This window comes from Moschus berezovskii, chromosome 8, assembly GCF_049115385.1.
Source record: "Moschus berezovskii isolate FMDL1 chromosome 8, NW_MosBer_1.0, whole genome shotgun sequence".
NCBI classification, from domain to species: Eukaryota; Metazoa; Chordata; class Mammalia; order Artiodactyla; family Moschidae; genus Moschus; species Moschus berezovskii.
This window is the reverse complement of record NC_142467.1, coordinates 102,460,293-102,474,571: the sequence shown is the minus strand read 5'-3', so window position 1 is coordinate 102,474,571 and position 14,279 is coordinate 102,460,293. Positions and strand designations below refer to the sequence as shown.

Below are 14,279 nucleotides of genomic sequence, written 5' to 3'. Positions count from 1 at the left end.
AAACAAGACCCCTATATATGTTGTCTACAAGAGACCCACCTCAAAACGAGGGACACATACAGATTTAAAGTGAAGGGCTGGAAAGAGATATTCCATGCAAATAGAGACCAAAAAAAAGCAGGAGTAGCAATACTCGTATCAGATAAAATATACTTTAAAACAAAGGCTGTGAAAAGAGACAAAGAAGGACACTACATAATGATCAAAGGATCAATCAAAGAAGAAGATATAAAAATTATAAATATATATGCTCCCAACATAGGAGCACCGCAATGTGTAAGACATATGCTAACAAGTATGAAAGGGGAATTAACAATAACACAATAATAGTGGGAGACTTTAATACCCCACTGACACCTATGGATAGAAAAACTAAACAGAAAATTAACAAGTAAACACAAACGTTAAATGATACAATAGACCAGTTAGACCTAATAGATATCGATAGGACATTTCACCCAAAAACAATGAATTTCACCTTCTTCTCAAGTGCACACAGAACCTTCTCCAGGATAGATCACATCCTGGGCCATAAATCTAGCCTTGGTAAATACAAAAAAATTGAAATCATTCCAAGCATCTTTTCTGACTACAATGCAGTAAGATTAGATCTCAATTACAGGAGAAAAACTATTAAAAATGCCAACATATGGAGGCTGAACAACACGCTAGTGAATAACCAACAAATCATCAGTTCAGTTCAGTCGCTCAGTCATGTCCGACTCTTTGCGACCCCATGAATCACAGCACACCAGGCCTCCCTGTCCATCACCAACTCCTGGAGTTCACTCAAACTCATGTCCATCGAGTCGGTGATGCCATCCAGCCATCTCATTCTCTGTCGTCCCTTTCTCCTCCCGCCCCCAATCCTTCTCAGCATCAGAGTCTTTTCCAGTGAGTCAACTCATCGCATGAGGTGGCCAAATCATACAACAAATCAAAAAAGAAATCAAAATATGCATAAAAATGAATGAAAATGAAAACACAACAACACAAAACCTTTGGACAATGTAAAAGCAGTGCTAAGGGGAAGGTTCATAGCAATACAGGCATACCTCAAGAAACAAGAAAAAAGCCAACTAAATAACCTAACTCTACACCTAAAGCAACTAGAGAAGGAAGAAATGAAGAACCCCAGGGTTAGTAAAAATTAGGGCAGAAATAAATGCAAAAGAAACAAAAGAGACCATAGCAAAAATCAACAAAGCCAAAAGCTGGTTCTTTGAGAGGGTAAATAAAATTGACAAACAACTAGCCAGACTCGTCAAGACACAAAGGGAGAAAAACCAAATCAATAAAATTAGAAATGAAAAGGGAGAGATCACAACAGACAACACAGAAATACAAAAGATCATAAGCGACTACTATCAGCAATTATATGCCAATAAAATGGACAACTTGGAAGAAATGGACAAATTCTTAGAAAAGTACAACTTTACAAAACTGAACCAGGAAGAAATAGAACAGACCCATCACAAGCACAGAAATTGAAACTGTAATCAGAAATCTCCCAGCAAACAAAAGCCCAGGTCCAGACGGCTTCACAGCTGAATTCTACCAAAAATTTAGAGAAGAGCTAACACATATCTTACTCAAACTCTTCCAGAAAGTTGCAGAGGAAGGGAAACTTCCTAACTCATTCTATGAGGCCACCATCACCCGAATACCAAAACCTGACAAAGATGCCACAAAAAAAGAGAACTACAGGCCAATATCACTGATGAACATAGATGCAAAAATCCTTAACAAAATTCTAGCAATCAGAATCCAACAACACAATAAAAGATCATACATCATGACCCAGTGGGCTTTATCCCTGGGATGCAAGGATTCTTCAATATCCGCAAATCAATCAATGTAATACACCACATTATCAAAGGAAAAATAAAAAACATATGATTATCTCAATAGATGCAGAGAAAACCTTTGACAAAATTCAACATCCGTTTATGATAAAAACCCTCCAGAAGGCGGGAATAGAAGGAACATTCTTCAACATAATAAAAGCTATATATGACAAACCCACAGCAAATATTATCCTCAATGGTGAAAAATTGAAAGTGTTTGCCCTAATTCAAGAATAAGACAAGGGTGCCCACTCTCACCACTACTATTCAACATAGTTTTGGAAGTTTTGACCACAGCAATCAGAGTAGAAAAAGACAAAAGGAATCCAAATTGGATATTAAGAAGTAAAACTCTCACTGTTTGCAGATGACATGATCCTCTACACAGAAAACCCTAAAGACTCTACCAGAAAATTACTAGAGCTAATCAATGAATACACTAAAGTTTCAGGATATAAAATCAACACACAGAAATCCCTTGCTTTCCTATACACTAATAATGAGAAAACAGAAAGAGAAATAAAGGAAACAATTCATTTACTGTTGCAACGAAAAGAATAAAATACTTAGGAATATATCTACCTAAAGAAACAAAAGACCTATATATAGAAAACTATAAAACACTGGTGAAAGAAATCAGAGAGGACACTAATAGATGGAGAAATATACTGTGTTCATAGATTGGAAGAATAAATATTGTGAAAATGAATATATTACCCAAAGTAATTTATAGGTTCAATGCAATCCCTATCAAGCTACCAACAGTATTTTTCACAGAGCTAGAACAATTTTTTTCAGAATTCGTATGGAAATACAAAAAGCCTCAAATAGCCAAAGCAATCTTGAGAAAGAAGAATGGAACTGGGAGAATCAATCTGCCGTACTTCAGGCTCTACTACAAAGCCACAGTCATCAAGACAGTATGGTACTGGCATAAAGACAGAAATATAGATCAATGGAACAAAATAGAAAGTCCAGAGATAAATCCATGCACCTATGGACATCTTAACTTTGACAAGGGAGGCAAGAATATTCAATGGAGAAAAGACAGTCTCTTTAACAAGTGGTGCTGGGAAAACTGGTCAGCCACTTGTAATAGAGTGAAACTAGAACACTCCCTAACACCATACACAAAAATAAACTCTAATGAATTAATGATCTAAATGTAAGACCAGAAACTATAAAACTCCTAGAGGAGAACATAGGCAAAACACTCTCAGACTTAAATCACAGCAGGATCCTCCATGACCCACCTCCCAGAATATTGAACATAAAAGCAAAAAAAAAAAAAAAGAAATGGGACCTAATTAAAATTAAAAGCTTCTGCAGAGCAAAGGAAACTATAAGCAAGGTGAAAAGACAGCCTTCAGAATGGGAGAAAATAATAGCAAATGAAGCAACTGGATTAATCTCCAAAATATACAAGCAGCTCCTGCAGCTCAATTCCAGAAAAATAAACGACCCAATCAAAAAATGGGCCAAAGAACTAAACAGACATATCTCCGAAGAAAACATAAAGATGGCTAACAAACACGTGAAAAGATGCTCAACATCACTGATTATCAGAGAAATGCAAATCAAAACCTCAATGAGGTACCATTTCACGCCAGTCGGAATGGCTGCTCTCCAAAAGTCTACAAGCAATAAATGCTGGAAAGGATGTGGAGAAAAGGGAATCCTCTTGCACTGTTGGTGGGAAAGAAAAGTAGTACAGCCACTATGGAGAACAGTGTGGAGATTCCTTAAAAAACTGAAAATAAAACTGCCATACGACGCAGCAATCGCATTCTTGGGCATACACACCGAGGAAACCAGAATTGAAAGAGACACATGTACTCCAATGTTCATCGCATCACTGTTTAGAATAGCCAGGACATGAAAGCAACCTAGATGTCCATCTGCAGACGAATGGATAAGAAAGCTGTGGTACATAGACACAATGGAGTATTACTCAGCCATTAAAAGAATACATTTGAATCAGTTCTAATGAGGTGGATGAAACTGGAGCCTATTATACAGAGTGAAGTAAGCCAGAAAGAAAAACACCAATACAGTATACTAACGCATATGTATGGAATTTAGAAAGATGGTAATGATAACCCTGTATATGAGACAGTAAAAGAGACACAGATGTATCGAACAGTCTTTTGTACTCTGTGGGAGAGGGAGAGGGTGGGATGATTTGGGAGAATGGCATGGAAACATGTATATTGTCATATGTGAAACAAATCACCAGTCCAGGTTCAATTCATGATACGGGATGCTCGTGGCTGGTGCACTGGGATGAACCAGAGGGGTGGGATGGGGAGGGAGGTGGGAGGGGGATTCAAAATAGGGAACACATGTACACCTGGGACAGATTCATGTTAATGTAGGCAAAACCAATACAATACTGTAAAGTAATTAGACTCCAATTAAAATAAATAAATTAAAAAGAAAACAGTGTATTCTATGAAATAGTGCCTTTATAAGCCTCATTTTCCATGGTCAAAATAGGACTCAGTGGGATTTAATGTTTTACTCAAAAGTATAAACCAAGTATGGGTGGAGGCTGATTGGAATCCCTCAGTTCTGGAACTCTGGTGCAGTGATTCAATCTGAGAATATTTAGTTCTTGCAATTGTTTTGCAGTATCTGAAAGGATGCTACTAATAATCTATAAACCATGGTACATTAGCAGCATTAGTTGGAGAAGACTCTTGAGAGTCCCTTGGACTGCAAGGAGGTACAACCACTCCATCCTAATGGAAGTCAGTCCTGAATATTCATTGGGAGGACTGATGCTGAAACTGAAACTCCAATACTTTGACCACATTATGCGAAGAATTGACTCATTGGAAAAGATACTGATGATGCGAAAGACTGAAGGCAGGAGAAGAAGGGAACAACAGAGGATGAGATGGTTGGATGACATCACCAACTCGATGGACATGAGTTTGAGTAAGCTCCAGGAGTTGGTGATGGACATGTAAGCCCTGCGTGATGGAATCCATGGGGTCACAAAGTGTCGGACACGACTGAGTGACAGAACTGAACTGAACAACACCCAATATAAACAATTATCCTGTTCCAAATCAACAGTAAGATGGTGAGAATGCCTATTCTAGATCAGAATATTTCTAAATTCACTGTACATACAAATCACCAAGGTTTCTAGTTAAATGCAAATTCTGATTCACCAGGTCTCTTGTCGACCCAGGGACCCTGTTTCTGACAAGCTCCCAGGTGTTGTTGATGCTGCAGGTCCAAATCTGTGAATCATGATTTGATAGCAAGAAAGTGGTTCTCTGTTGGAGTCAGGTATACACAGTTTGGGGCTTCCCTAGTGGCTCAGACAGTAAAGAATCTTCCTTCAATGCTGGAGACTTGGGTTCAATCCCTGGGTCGGGAAGATCCCCTGCAAGAGGACATGGAAACCCACTCCAGTATTCTTGTCTGGAGAATTTCATGGACAGAGGAGACTGGTGGGCTACAGTTCATGGGGTCACAAAGAATCGGACATGACTGAGTCACTAACAATTTCACTTTCATTATTTAGTTCAATCTTCACCAAAAATATTTTATATATATAATTTTGAAAAAGTTTTTCACATGCTTTATAGGTGATTACACAAAAAGTATCATTTTAAACACAGCAACCAATCCTTTACCCTAATGAGAATAGGATGCTTTCCCAAGAATACCAAAATCCAAATTTTAGTGAATAGGTATAAGGCATGAAAGTGAAATATTCTGCTTAGTAATACAAGGTGTAGTTTTAATTTTCTACCTATTGACTTTTTCCCCTGACTCAAAGGTCATATTAAGTGAATGTATTCAGATGTGTTCTTCTGTGTAACTCCACTTGGAAATCTGTAGTTGACTAACACTTGCCAGTAACTAAGGTAGGTACTGTGGACACCTATAAATAAGAGAACAGGATCCTAAAGAGAAGAATAAAGCTGAATAACCACCTCTAAAGCAAAGTCTAGGTTAAAATCTCCATTGTCAAGAAGAGCAATTAAGGAAATAATTTACATAAGCAAATAAGGCAATAATTAAGGAATGGTGTATGCAAAATGAAAACTATAGTCAGTTTTCCTCTGAAATAAAATTACATAAAATACCTTGGCTAGTAAGTGTAGCTTTTTTCCCCACTGTGGTACTATTACTTATAACAATTCTTTCAATAACACAAGAGAAAAATATTTGGGATGATATGTACCATTTGAGAAGAAATAATTCTTAAGAAATACATACATGTTATCCCATGAAAAAATGGGAATTGTAAATATTGTGAATCAAGTTTGGGAAAATTTTTGAGAAATTTAAAAATGGACAAAGGGGGAAATTGTTTATAAATCAGACAGAGAAAGAACTTATAAATGTGAGTTACTTCACTGCTATGAAGAATTTGAATCAAAGAAATGAAAATTTCAGGGACTAGAGGGAGTGAGCAATTTCTACTTCTACACTCTGATCAAAAAGTATCAAATTCTGGCTCAAATGCTTTGCATCCTGCAAGAGTGGGAACTTCTTTAATCCTATGACTGTTGGTCCTTTTATACCTGCCACTCGAAAGAATATTTTCAGAGCCTTCTTTATGTCTTTTTACCTTAGACTGCAGATCTGAAGGGGTTCAGCATGGGTGTGAACACAGTGAACATCATTGAGGCAGTTGCACTAGACTCTGAGCAGAAGGGTTTTTGGAGTAGCAAGGCTGAGTTCCATGCAAAGCTCATAACGAAGAGGTGAGAGGCACAGGTGAAAAGCACTTTATACTTCTCCCAAGTTGATGGCATTACACGGATAGAAGAAATTTTCTTAGAATATGGATAAAGGATCCCAGGCAAGAGACCACCACTCAGGAATATTACAGTTTCAAAATACATCACCATGTCACTAAGAAAGGTGTCACAATTGGCAAGTTGGACATCCTGTTTGATTTCACAGGAAAAGTGGAGGATTTCCAAAGTTGTACAGAAGGACAGTTATGACCCTATTCATCTTTGTAGCCAGGAATACAGGACACTCATGAATCAAACACCAGAACCAGCAGTCCACAGAGCAGAAGGTTCAGGGTTATAGAATAGTGCAGGGGTTGACAGATGGCTATGAAGTGGTCATAGGCCTTTGTGGTCAGGAAAATGTTGTCCAAATCTACAAAGAGTGGGTGAATGTATAGTCACAGGTTATGATTTTGCCTTCTTTGGGATGGCGGTTAAGGTGAAACGGATCTAAGAAGAACAAATTGAAGAATAATTACATGTGTGTGCAGCAGTAGGAGTCAGAGATGGTGGCCAGGATGATGAGCAGTTTTTGTTTTTTAATATATTTGGCTGCACAGAGTCGTAGTTGTGGTGTATGAGATTTCCACTGCAACATGTGAGATTTTTAGCTGTGACCTGTGGGATCTAATTTCCCGATCAGGAATCCAACCTTGAGCCCCTGCATTGGGAGTGCAGAGTCTTAGCCACTGGACCATCAGGAAACTCTCAAGATAAGCAGGTTTTCAAACACAGTGATCAGGTGCATGAACAGGAAACTCAAACATGAGGGACTGCAGTTTTGATTCCTCTGATATTCGAGAGGAAGAAATTGTGAATTTGGGTATTATTTTCCGGTCCCATATGGTCCTTACCAATGTTTGTTGATTTTTGTCTCTTTAACAATAGCCGTTCTGACCAGTGGGAAATGTATCTCACTGTGGTTTTGATTTCCAGTTCTCTGAAGATATCAAACCTCTTTTTATGATCCTGTTGACCATCTGCATGTATTCCTTGGGGAAAAATAAAGTCTATTGAAAGTGCTTTACCTGTCTTTAATTTGGTTGTTTATGTTTTTAATTAAGTTGACTGAATTCTTTTTTTGAATAACAGTCCCTTATCAGATGCATAATGTGCAAATACCTTTTCCCACCAGTAAGTTTCCTTTTAGATTTGTTGCTGGTTTCCTTCACAGCAGAGCTTTTTTTGTTTGATATAGTTCTGTTTATTTTTACTTTTATATTTCTTGACTGGGGAAATATACACCCCCCAAACTGAAGTTAAGGTGTTCAGTTCAGTTCAATCGCACAGTCATGACTGACTCTTTGCGACCCCATGAACTACAGCACGCCAGGCCTCCCTGTCCATCACCAACTCCCGGAGCTCACTCAAACTCATGTCCATCGAGTCAGTGATGCCATCCAGCCACCTCATTCTCTGTCGTTCCCGTCTCCTCCCATCCCCAACCTTTCCCAGCATCAGAGTCTTTTCCAGTGAGTCAACTCGTCGCATGAGGTGGCCAAAGTGTTGGAGTTTCAGCTTTAGCATCAGTCCTTCCAATGAACACCCAGGATTGATCTCCTTTAGAATGGACTGGTTGGATCTCCTTGCAGTCCAAGGGACTCTCAACAGTCTTCTCCAGCACCACAGTCCAAAAGTATCAATTCTTTGGCGATCAGCTTTCTTCACAGTCCAACTCTCACATCCGTGCATGACCACTGGAAAAACCATAGCCTTGACTAGATGGACCTTTGTTGGCAAAGTAATGTCTCTGCTTTTTAATATGCTATCTAGTTTGGTCATAACTTTCCTTCCAAGGAGTAAGAGTCTTTTAATTTCATGGCTGCAATTAGCACCCGCAGTGATTTTCGAGACCAAAAAAACAAAGCTGCCTATGTTTTATTCTATGATTTTTAATGTTTCAGACCTCACATTTAAGTCTTTAACCTATGTTGAGTTTATCTTTGTAGGTAATGTGATAGAGTGGTTCAGTTGTATTCTTTTTCCTAAGTTGTCCAGTTCAAAAAATATTCTTCTTCATTTTGTGATTGTTACCAATAAAGTAGCTAAAGTTATTTTTATTGCTTTTTCCTTTAAGCATTGTACTGTAATTGTTAACAACCTTGTCTGATACATCGTTTCAATTTTCTGATTCTATCTATCACCTTATTCAGTCTTCAGGTACTTTTGTTTTTTTCATTTTAAATAGAAGAGAGCCTTTCAATATTGCTTATAAAATAGTTCTGGGTGTTTAACTCCCACAGCTTTTCTTTATCTGTGAGATAACGTTTCTTTCTTTCATATCTAAAGGATAACTTTTCTGGATAGAGTATTTTGGTTGACAGTTTTTGTATAACAATATATTAAGTATGATATTTCATTGATCTGATGAGAAATTTGCTCATAGCCTAATGATGATTCTTTTGTAGGTTACTTTTTTCTGGCTGTCTGTAACATTCTTTCTTTGGCATCATCTTTGCTGGGGGAATCCTGAAAATGGTGGGCTCTATTGCCACACCCAGGGTGACCAAGGTTCAGGGCTACACCATCTGTACTACCTGGCTCTCTGTGGCTCTAGATGTTGCTGAAGCCAGGAGCTCAGGGTCATGTGTACCACCTCCATTGATGCTACCAGGTCCCTCTGGGGCAATGGGCTCAGCTGCCTCAGCTGTGTGGCTGAGACCAGGATCACTGTCTCTGTTTTCCTCCCAGTTCCATCTCCTCTAGGTGAAAAATCCATTCACCTTCAGATGTACAACAATGTGTATCTCTGGTGCCCTGGCATATTGGGTAGAAAAACTTTGTTTAGTTATGGATGTTTTACTAGTTGTAGATTGAACAGGTGAGACACAGGGAGCTCTTCTGCCACCATGATGCTGACATCACCAATGATAAACTATTTTTCCCACAGGTTGCAAGATTAAAATACATACATAAATGGAGTAGACTAGCATATATTAATGAAGAAAGAATTGTCACATGGCTTCATACAGCCTCCTGGATGAGCTTTTGTAGAGTTGTAACGTATAAATTACAAGTGCACGTAGACTTGTGAGGAGCCCAGAAGAGATAAGAACAACTCAATATTAAATCTCACTTGATAATAAAGGCATTACATTCAAACATTTACTATTAGGGTGACTGGTTATGCAGCAATAACTAGTAAAATATAAAATTGTACAGAATTGAGGGTGATTATTATAATTTTCTCATTCTATGCATTTATTCTGATATTTAAAGATAACATTCAACATTACTGCCTTTGAATTTTATTACCAGAAAATGGTGTTAAAAAGTATTCCATTGCAGCTTCCTCCCTGTTAAGCAGTCGATTGGCAGACATGTTCGGTTGCACAAATTGTGACCCTGAATCACATGACTTGATAGGCAGTCAAGCTCTCTAGTGAGTCACCCTTGATCGTGAGATACACATACATATTCTTATATAAAGAGTTGATTCTTGAGCAATGCAGGAGTTGGGGCAATGACACCTTGTGCAGTTGAAAATCTGCCTATAACATTGCAATCAATGCTCCTTATCCACAGTTCCATACTCTATGATTCAATCAACCCTCTTATAAAATTATATAAATTGCATTAGATTTCACTTGTACTTTTTTTATATGAGTAATTCATCTCATGACTATTCTTTCAGGAAAACAAGGAAAAAATTACTTGGGATGATAGACGTCATTTAAGAAGAAATTCCTCCTCAAATTACTCCACAAAAAATGAGAATGTTCAAATATTTCATATCCAAAGTTTGGAGAATTTTGAAATAGAAAAAAGCAAAACTTTTTAAAATGCCTTTATAATAGACAGAGGACAAAGCTTAATAAAGTGAGTCACTGCATTTGTATAGAAAGCTTGATTTAAAACAAAATGGAAATTCCAAGAAACAAAGAGGAGTGAATTTTATTACACAATGGACAAAGAATCACAACTTCTGGTTACAGGACTATTTTCTGTGAAATCAAGGGCACTTCATCACCCCCAGGGCAATTGACTGTTTTGTGACTGCCATCCCATTGAATCTCTTCAGAGTTCTCTTTATGTCTTTCTTGCTCAGAAAGCAGATAAAGGGGCTCAGCATGGGTGTGGTTGTGATGAACAAATAAATGATGAAGAAAAAAAGTGACAAACTTTAGTTTCATATTTGACTGTCTAATGAAATTGTGGAAATGGCTTTGGTTGCCAAGTTGGTACTTTTGCCAAGAGAAATAGTACAACTCATGATTTTTCTTTCAGTAAAGTGAAAAACAAATTGTTTAATATAAAACATTTCACTTCAGAAGAAATTATTCCCAAGGAATGCATGAAGAGTCATGACGTAAATGGGAATCTCCATATATTCCACTTAAGGTTGCAAATCAATTTGTGGAAGTAGAAAAATGACAAAGGAAAAAAAGATAGCAAATAGCACAAAGGTTAGTCAAGAGAGCTAGTTAACATGTGTCAAGAAGTTGAAATCAAATAAATGGAAATATCAGGCAGTAAACTGAAGGAGCAAGTGCTCTTTTCACAATCTAATCAAAAATCACAATTTTAGCCTCTAAGGCATTTCATCTTGTAAAAATCAACACTTCCACCTCGAGACAATTGGTTCTAATATAGTTGCTATCCTAAAGAATTTTCTCAGAGCCCTCTTTATGTCTCTATTCCTCAGACTGTAGATGAAGGGGTTCAGCATGGGTGTGACCACAGTGTACATCACTGAGGCTGTTGCACTTGACTGTGACTTGTGGGTAACAACAGGGGTAAAATACACTCCTAAGACTGAACAATAAAATAAGGAGACAACTGAGAGGTGGGATGCACAGGTGGAAAATGCTCTATACTTCCCCTGAGCTGATGAGATTCTTCGTATGGAGGAAACTATCCTAGAGTATGAGTAACATATTGCAGTGAATGGACCACCACCTAACAGCCCAACTGCAAAGTACATCATGGTTTTATTTAGAAAGGTGTCAGAACAGGCAAGTTGGATCACCTCTTTGAATTCACAGAAGAAGTGGGGGATTTCCATGACTGTACAGAAAGACAGGCGCAGGGCCAGTAAAGTTTGTAATGAGGAATTCAGGGCACCTATCATCCAGGACACCAGAACCAGCAGTGCACACAGCTGGGCATTCATGATGACTGTGTAGTGCAGGGGGTGACAGATAGCAACATACCGGTCATAGGACATGACGGTCAGGAGAAAATCATCCAACTGTACAAACAGTAGGAAAAAATATATCTGAGTGAAGCAGTCTTCATAGGAAATGACTTTGCTTTGTATTTGTATATTCAGCAGCATCTTTGGGATGGTGGTGGAGGTGAAACAGATGTCTACAAAGGACAGGTTGGAGAGGAAGAAGTACATGGGGGTGTGGAGGTGGGAGTCTGAGCTGACGGCCAGGATGATGAGCAGGTTTCCAAACACAGTGATCAGGTACATGGAGAGGAAAAGCCCAAATATGATGGGCTGCAGTGCTGGTTCCTCTGAAAATCCCAGAAGAATAAATTCTGAAATTTGTGTTTTGTTGCCTGGTACCATATTTTCGTGGTCACTATTAGGAAACAAAAAAAGAACATGATTAATGTTCACACATGTGGGCATTAATATAGTGAAAAACTGTAAATTACACATTTCTGTAGTATTCAAGGTATCTTTTTTGACATCTGTGGTTAGAAATTCCTGTTTCACACTCAGACTTTTGACCAACAGCTCATGTATTACCCAGTTGAAATGTAAAATTCTTCCACACATTTGAGGAATTTATGTTGAATACTGACTATCTTCTGGGGTGAATGTATAGGATGCTAAGAACAAAACTCCCTACAGTCCAATAGTGAATAAAAATATAAATTAACAAATACAAAAACACATTGCCATGTCTTATAGTGAAAGATGCTATGGAAAAAACTCACTCTATAAAATAGAGTAAATGGAAAAACAAACCAGGTATAAGATAGGGGCTTCCCTCATAGCTCAATTGGTAAAGATTCAGCCTGCAATGCAAGAGACCTGGGTTTGATCCCCGGGTCAGGAAGATCCCCTGGAGAAGGAAATGACAACCCACTCCAGTATTCTTGCTTAGAGAATCCCATGGACAGAGGAGCCTGACGGGTCCTCTGGGGTTGCAAGATCATGGAGTCACAAGAGTCAGACACTACTTAGTTACTTTGATGTATAAGATAGAGTGGAGGTGTTATGCTTTACTGGGAGCTCAGGGAGACCTCAAACAAGGAGAAATTTGAACAGAGACATGATGGAAGACAAAGCGAGATATTATGTTATCTGGGAGATGAGAATACCCTGTTGGGGAAAGAGTCAGTGCGAAGCCACTGAGGGTGGGACTTGTTTCAAATAGTCAAGGCTCAAAAGGAAGCCAAAGTGTCCAGGGGATTGAGCAAGGGGAGTAAGGGAGATGACAAAGGATGCTGATGATGTCCCTGCTGCTGCCAAAACTGCAAGGCACAAACAGTCCCTCATGCATGAGTCCTTCCTTTCACATTTTTTTTTCAATTCAAAGTGACTCCTTTGAATAGAAACAGAGTCCCTCCTTGTTTTCATCTTCTGGGTAACACTGTTGTGTCTGTCTTTTACAGGTCACATTTTGGAGTAGATAAACTTAGTACCACTGCCCAGAGAACTGCTCATTCCCCACAACACACTCTCACACAAATGCAGCACTTGACTACTTACTGGGCTTATTACTCCCTGTGTGTCCATGCTAAGTTGCCTCAGTCCTGTCTGAGTCTTTGTGACTCTACCATAGCCCAAGGCTCCTCCATCCGTGGGATTTCCCAGGCAAGAATAATGGAGTGGGTTGCCATTTCCTTCTCCAAGGGATCTTCCTAATTCAGGGATTGAACCCGAGGCTCCTGCATTGCAGGCAGATTATTTACCATTAAGCCACCAGGGAAGCCCCATCACTCCCTAGTTCTCAACTCCAGCCACAATGATTAGGAAAGGAATAATACAAAGCAAGTTGTCAATATCAAAACATCTTTACCTTAGAGAATGTAGAAACAGTACCTACATTCTAGTTGGTGAGCCTCCCGTGCGGCTTCATTTTAATGTGCCCATTTTGTGTTCTGTATTAAAAAATAAATTTAAAAATCAGTTCAAAATATGACAAAGAAGAAAAGGACATGGGGAGGAAAACAAGGGTCACCAATGGGTCATATCTTTTCCTGGTCGCCTTATTTTAGAGCACATGTCTTGGATTATGTATACCTCAGTTTTGCAGGCACTTCATCTTCTAGGACAAGTCTAATGACCTCAGTGATATGTATCATGGTCAACCCCATGCTGAATACCTTCATCTACAAATCAAGATCTAATCAGCTCAGTTGGCCCCTGAGAGACTGTGAAGACAAAGCTTCCTTAGTAGTGGCAACATTCCAACCCAAGTTTTATCCCCTCGATGCCCAGAATACCTCCTGAAGCAGCCTACAGCAATTTATCAAAAGAAAAATGAGTCCTTATCTTTATGCTATCAAAACATGTTTTATAGTATTTTGTAATGTAAAAGCTTTTTTTTTTTTTGTTAAAATGGCAGTCAAAGAAGGAAAAAAGAAACATCCTACTGGCTGAACATTGCACTAGAAAACTGACAACAATTGATTATTGTTTGAAAATGATTAAAAATTATTAGAAACCATTGTTATGTTAGAAATACTGGCAACATAAAATATA

General features: G+C 38.5%; 1 protein-coding gene across 1 annotated transcript; it reads right to left on the bottom strand.

Annotated features, from left to right (window-relative positions):
- Positions 1-11,168: 11,168 nt before the first annotated feature.
- LOC129558159 (olfactory receptor 7A17-like) lies at positions 11,169-12,194 on the bottom strand. The gene has a single exon (XM_055429025.2). It carries the CDS (start codon positions 12,192-12,194, stop codon positions 11,169-11,171), a length of 1,026 nt encoding a protein of 341 aa, XP_055285000.2.
- Positions 12,195-14,279: the final 2,085 nt, after the last annotated feature.

Excerpts from the sequence above, each read along its gene's own strand:
- LOC129558159 (XM_055429025.2), bottom strand. The coding sequence starts at position 12,194 with ATGCCCACATGTGTGAACATTAATCATGTTCTTTTTTTGTTTCCTAAT.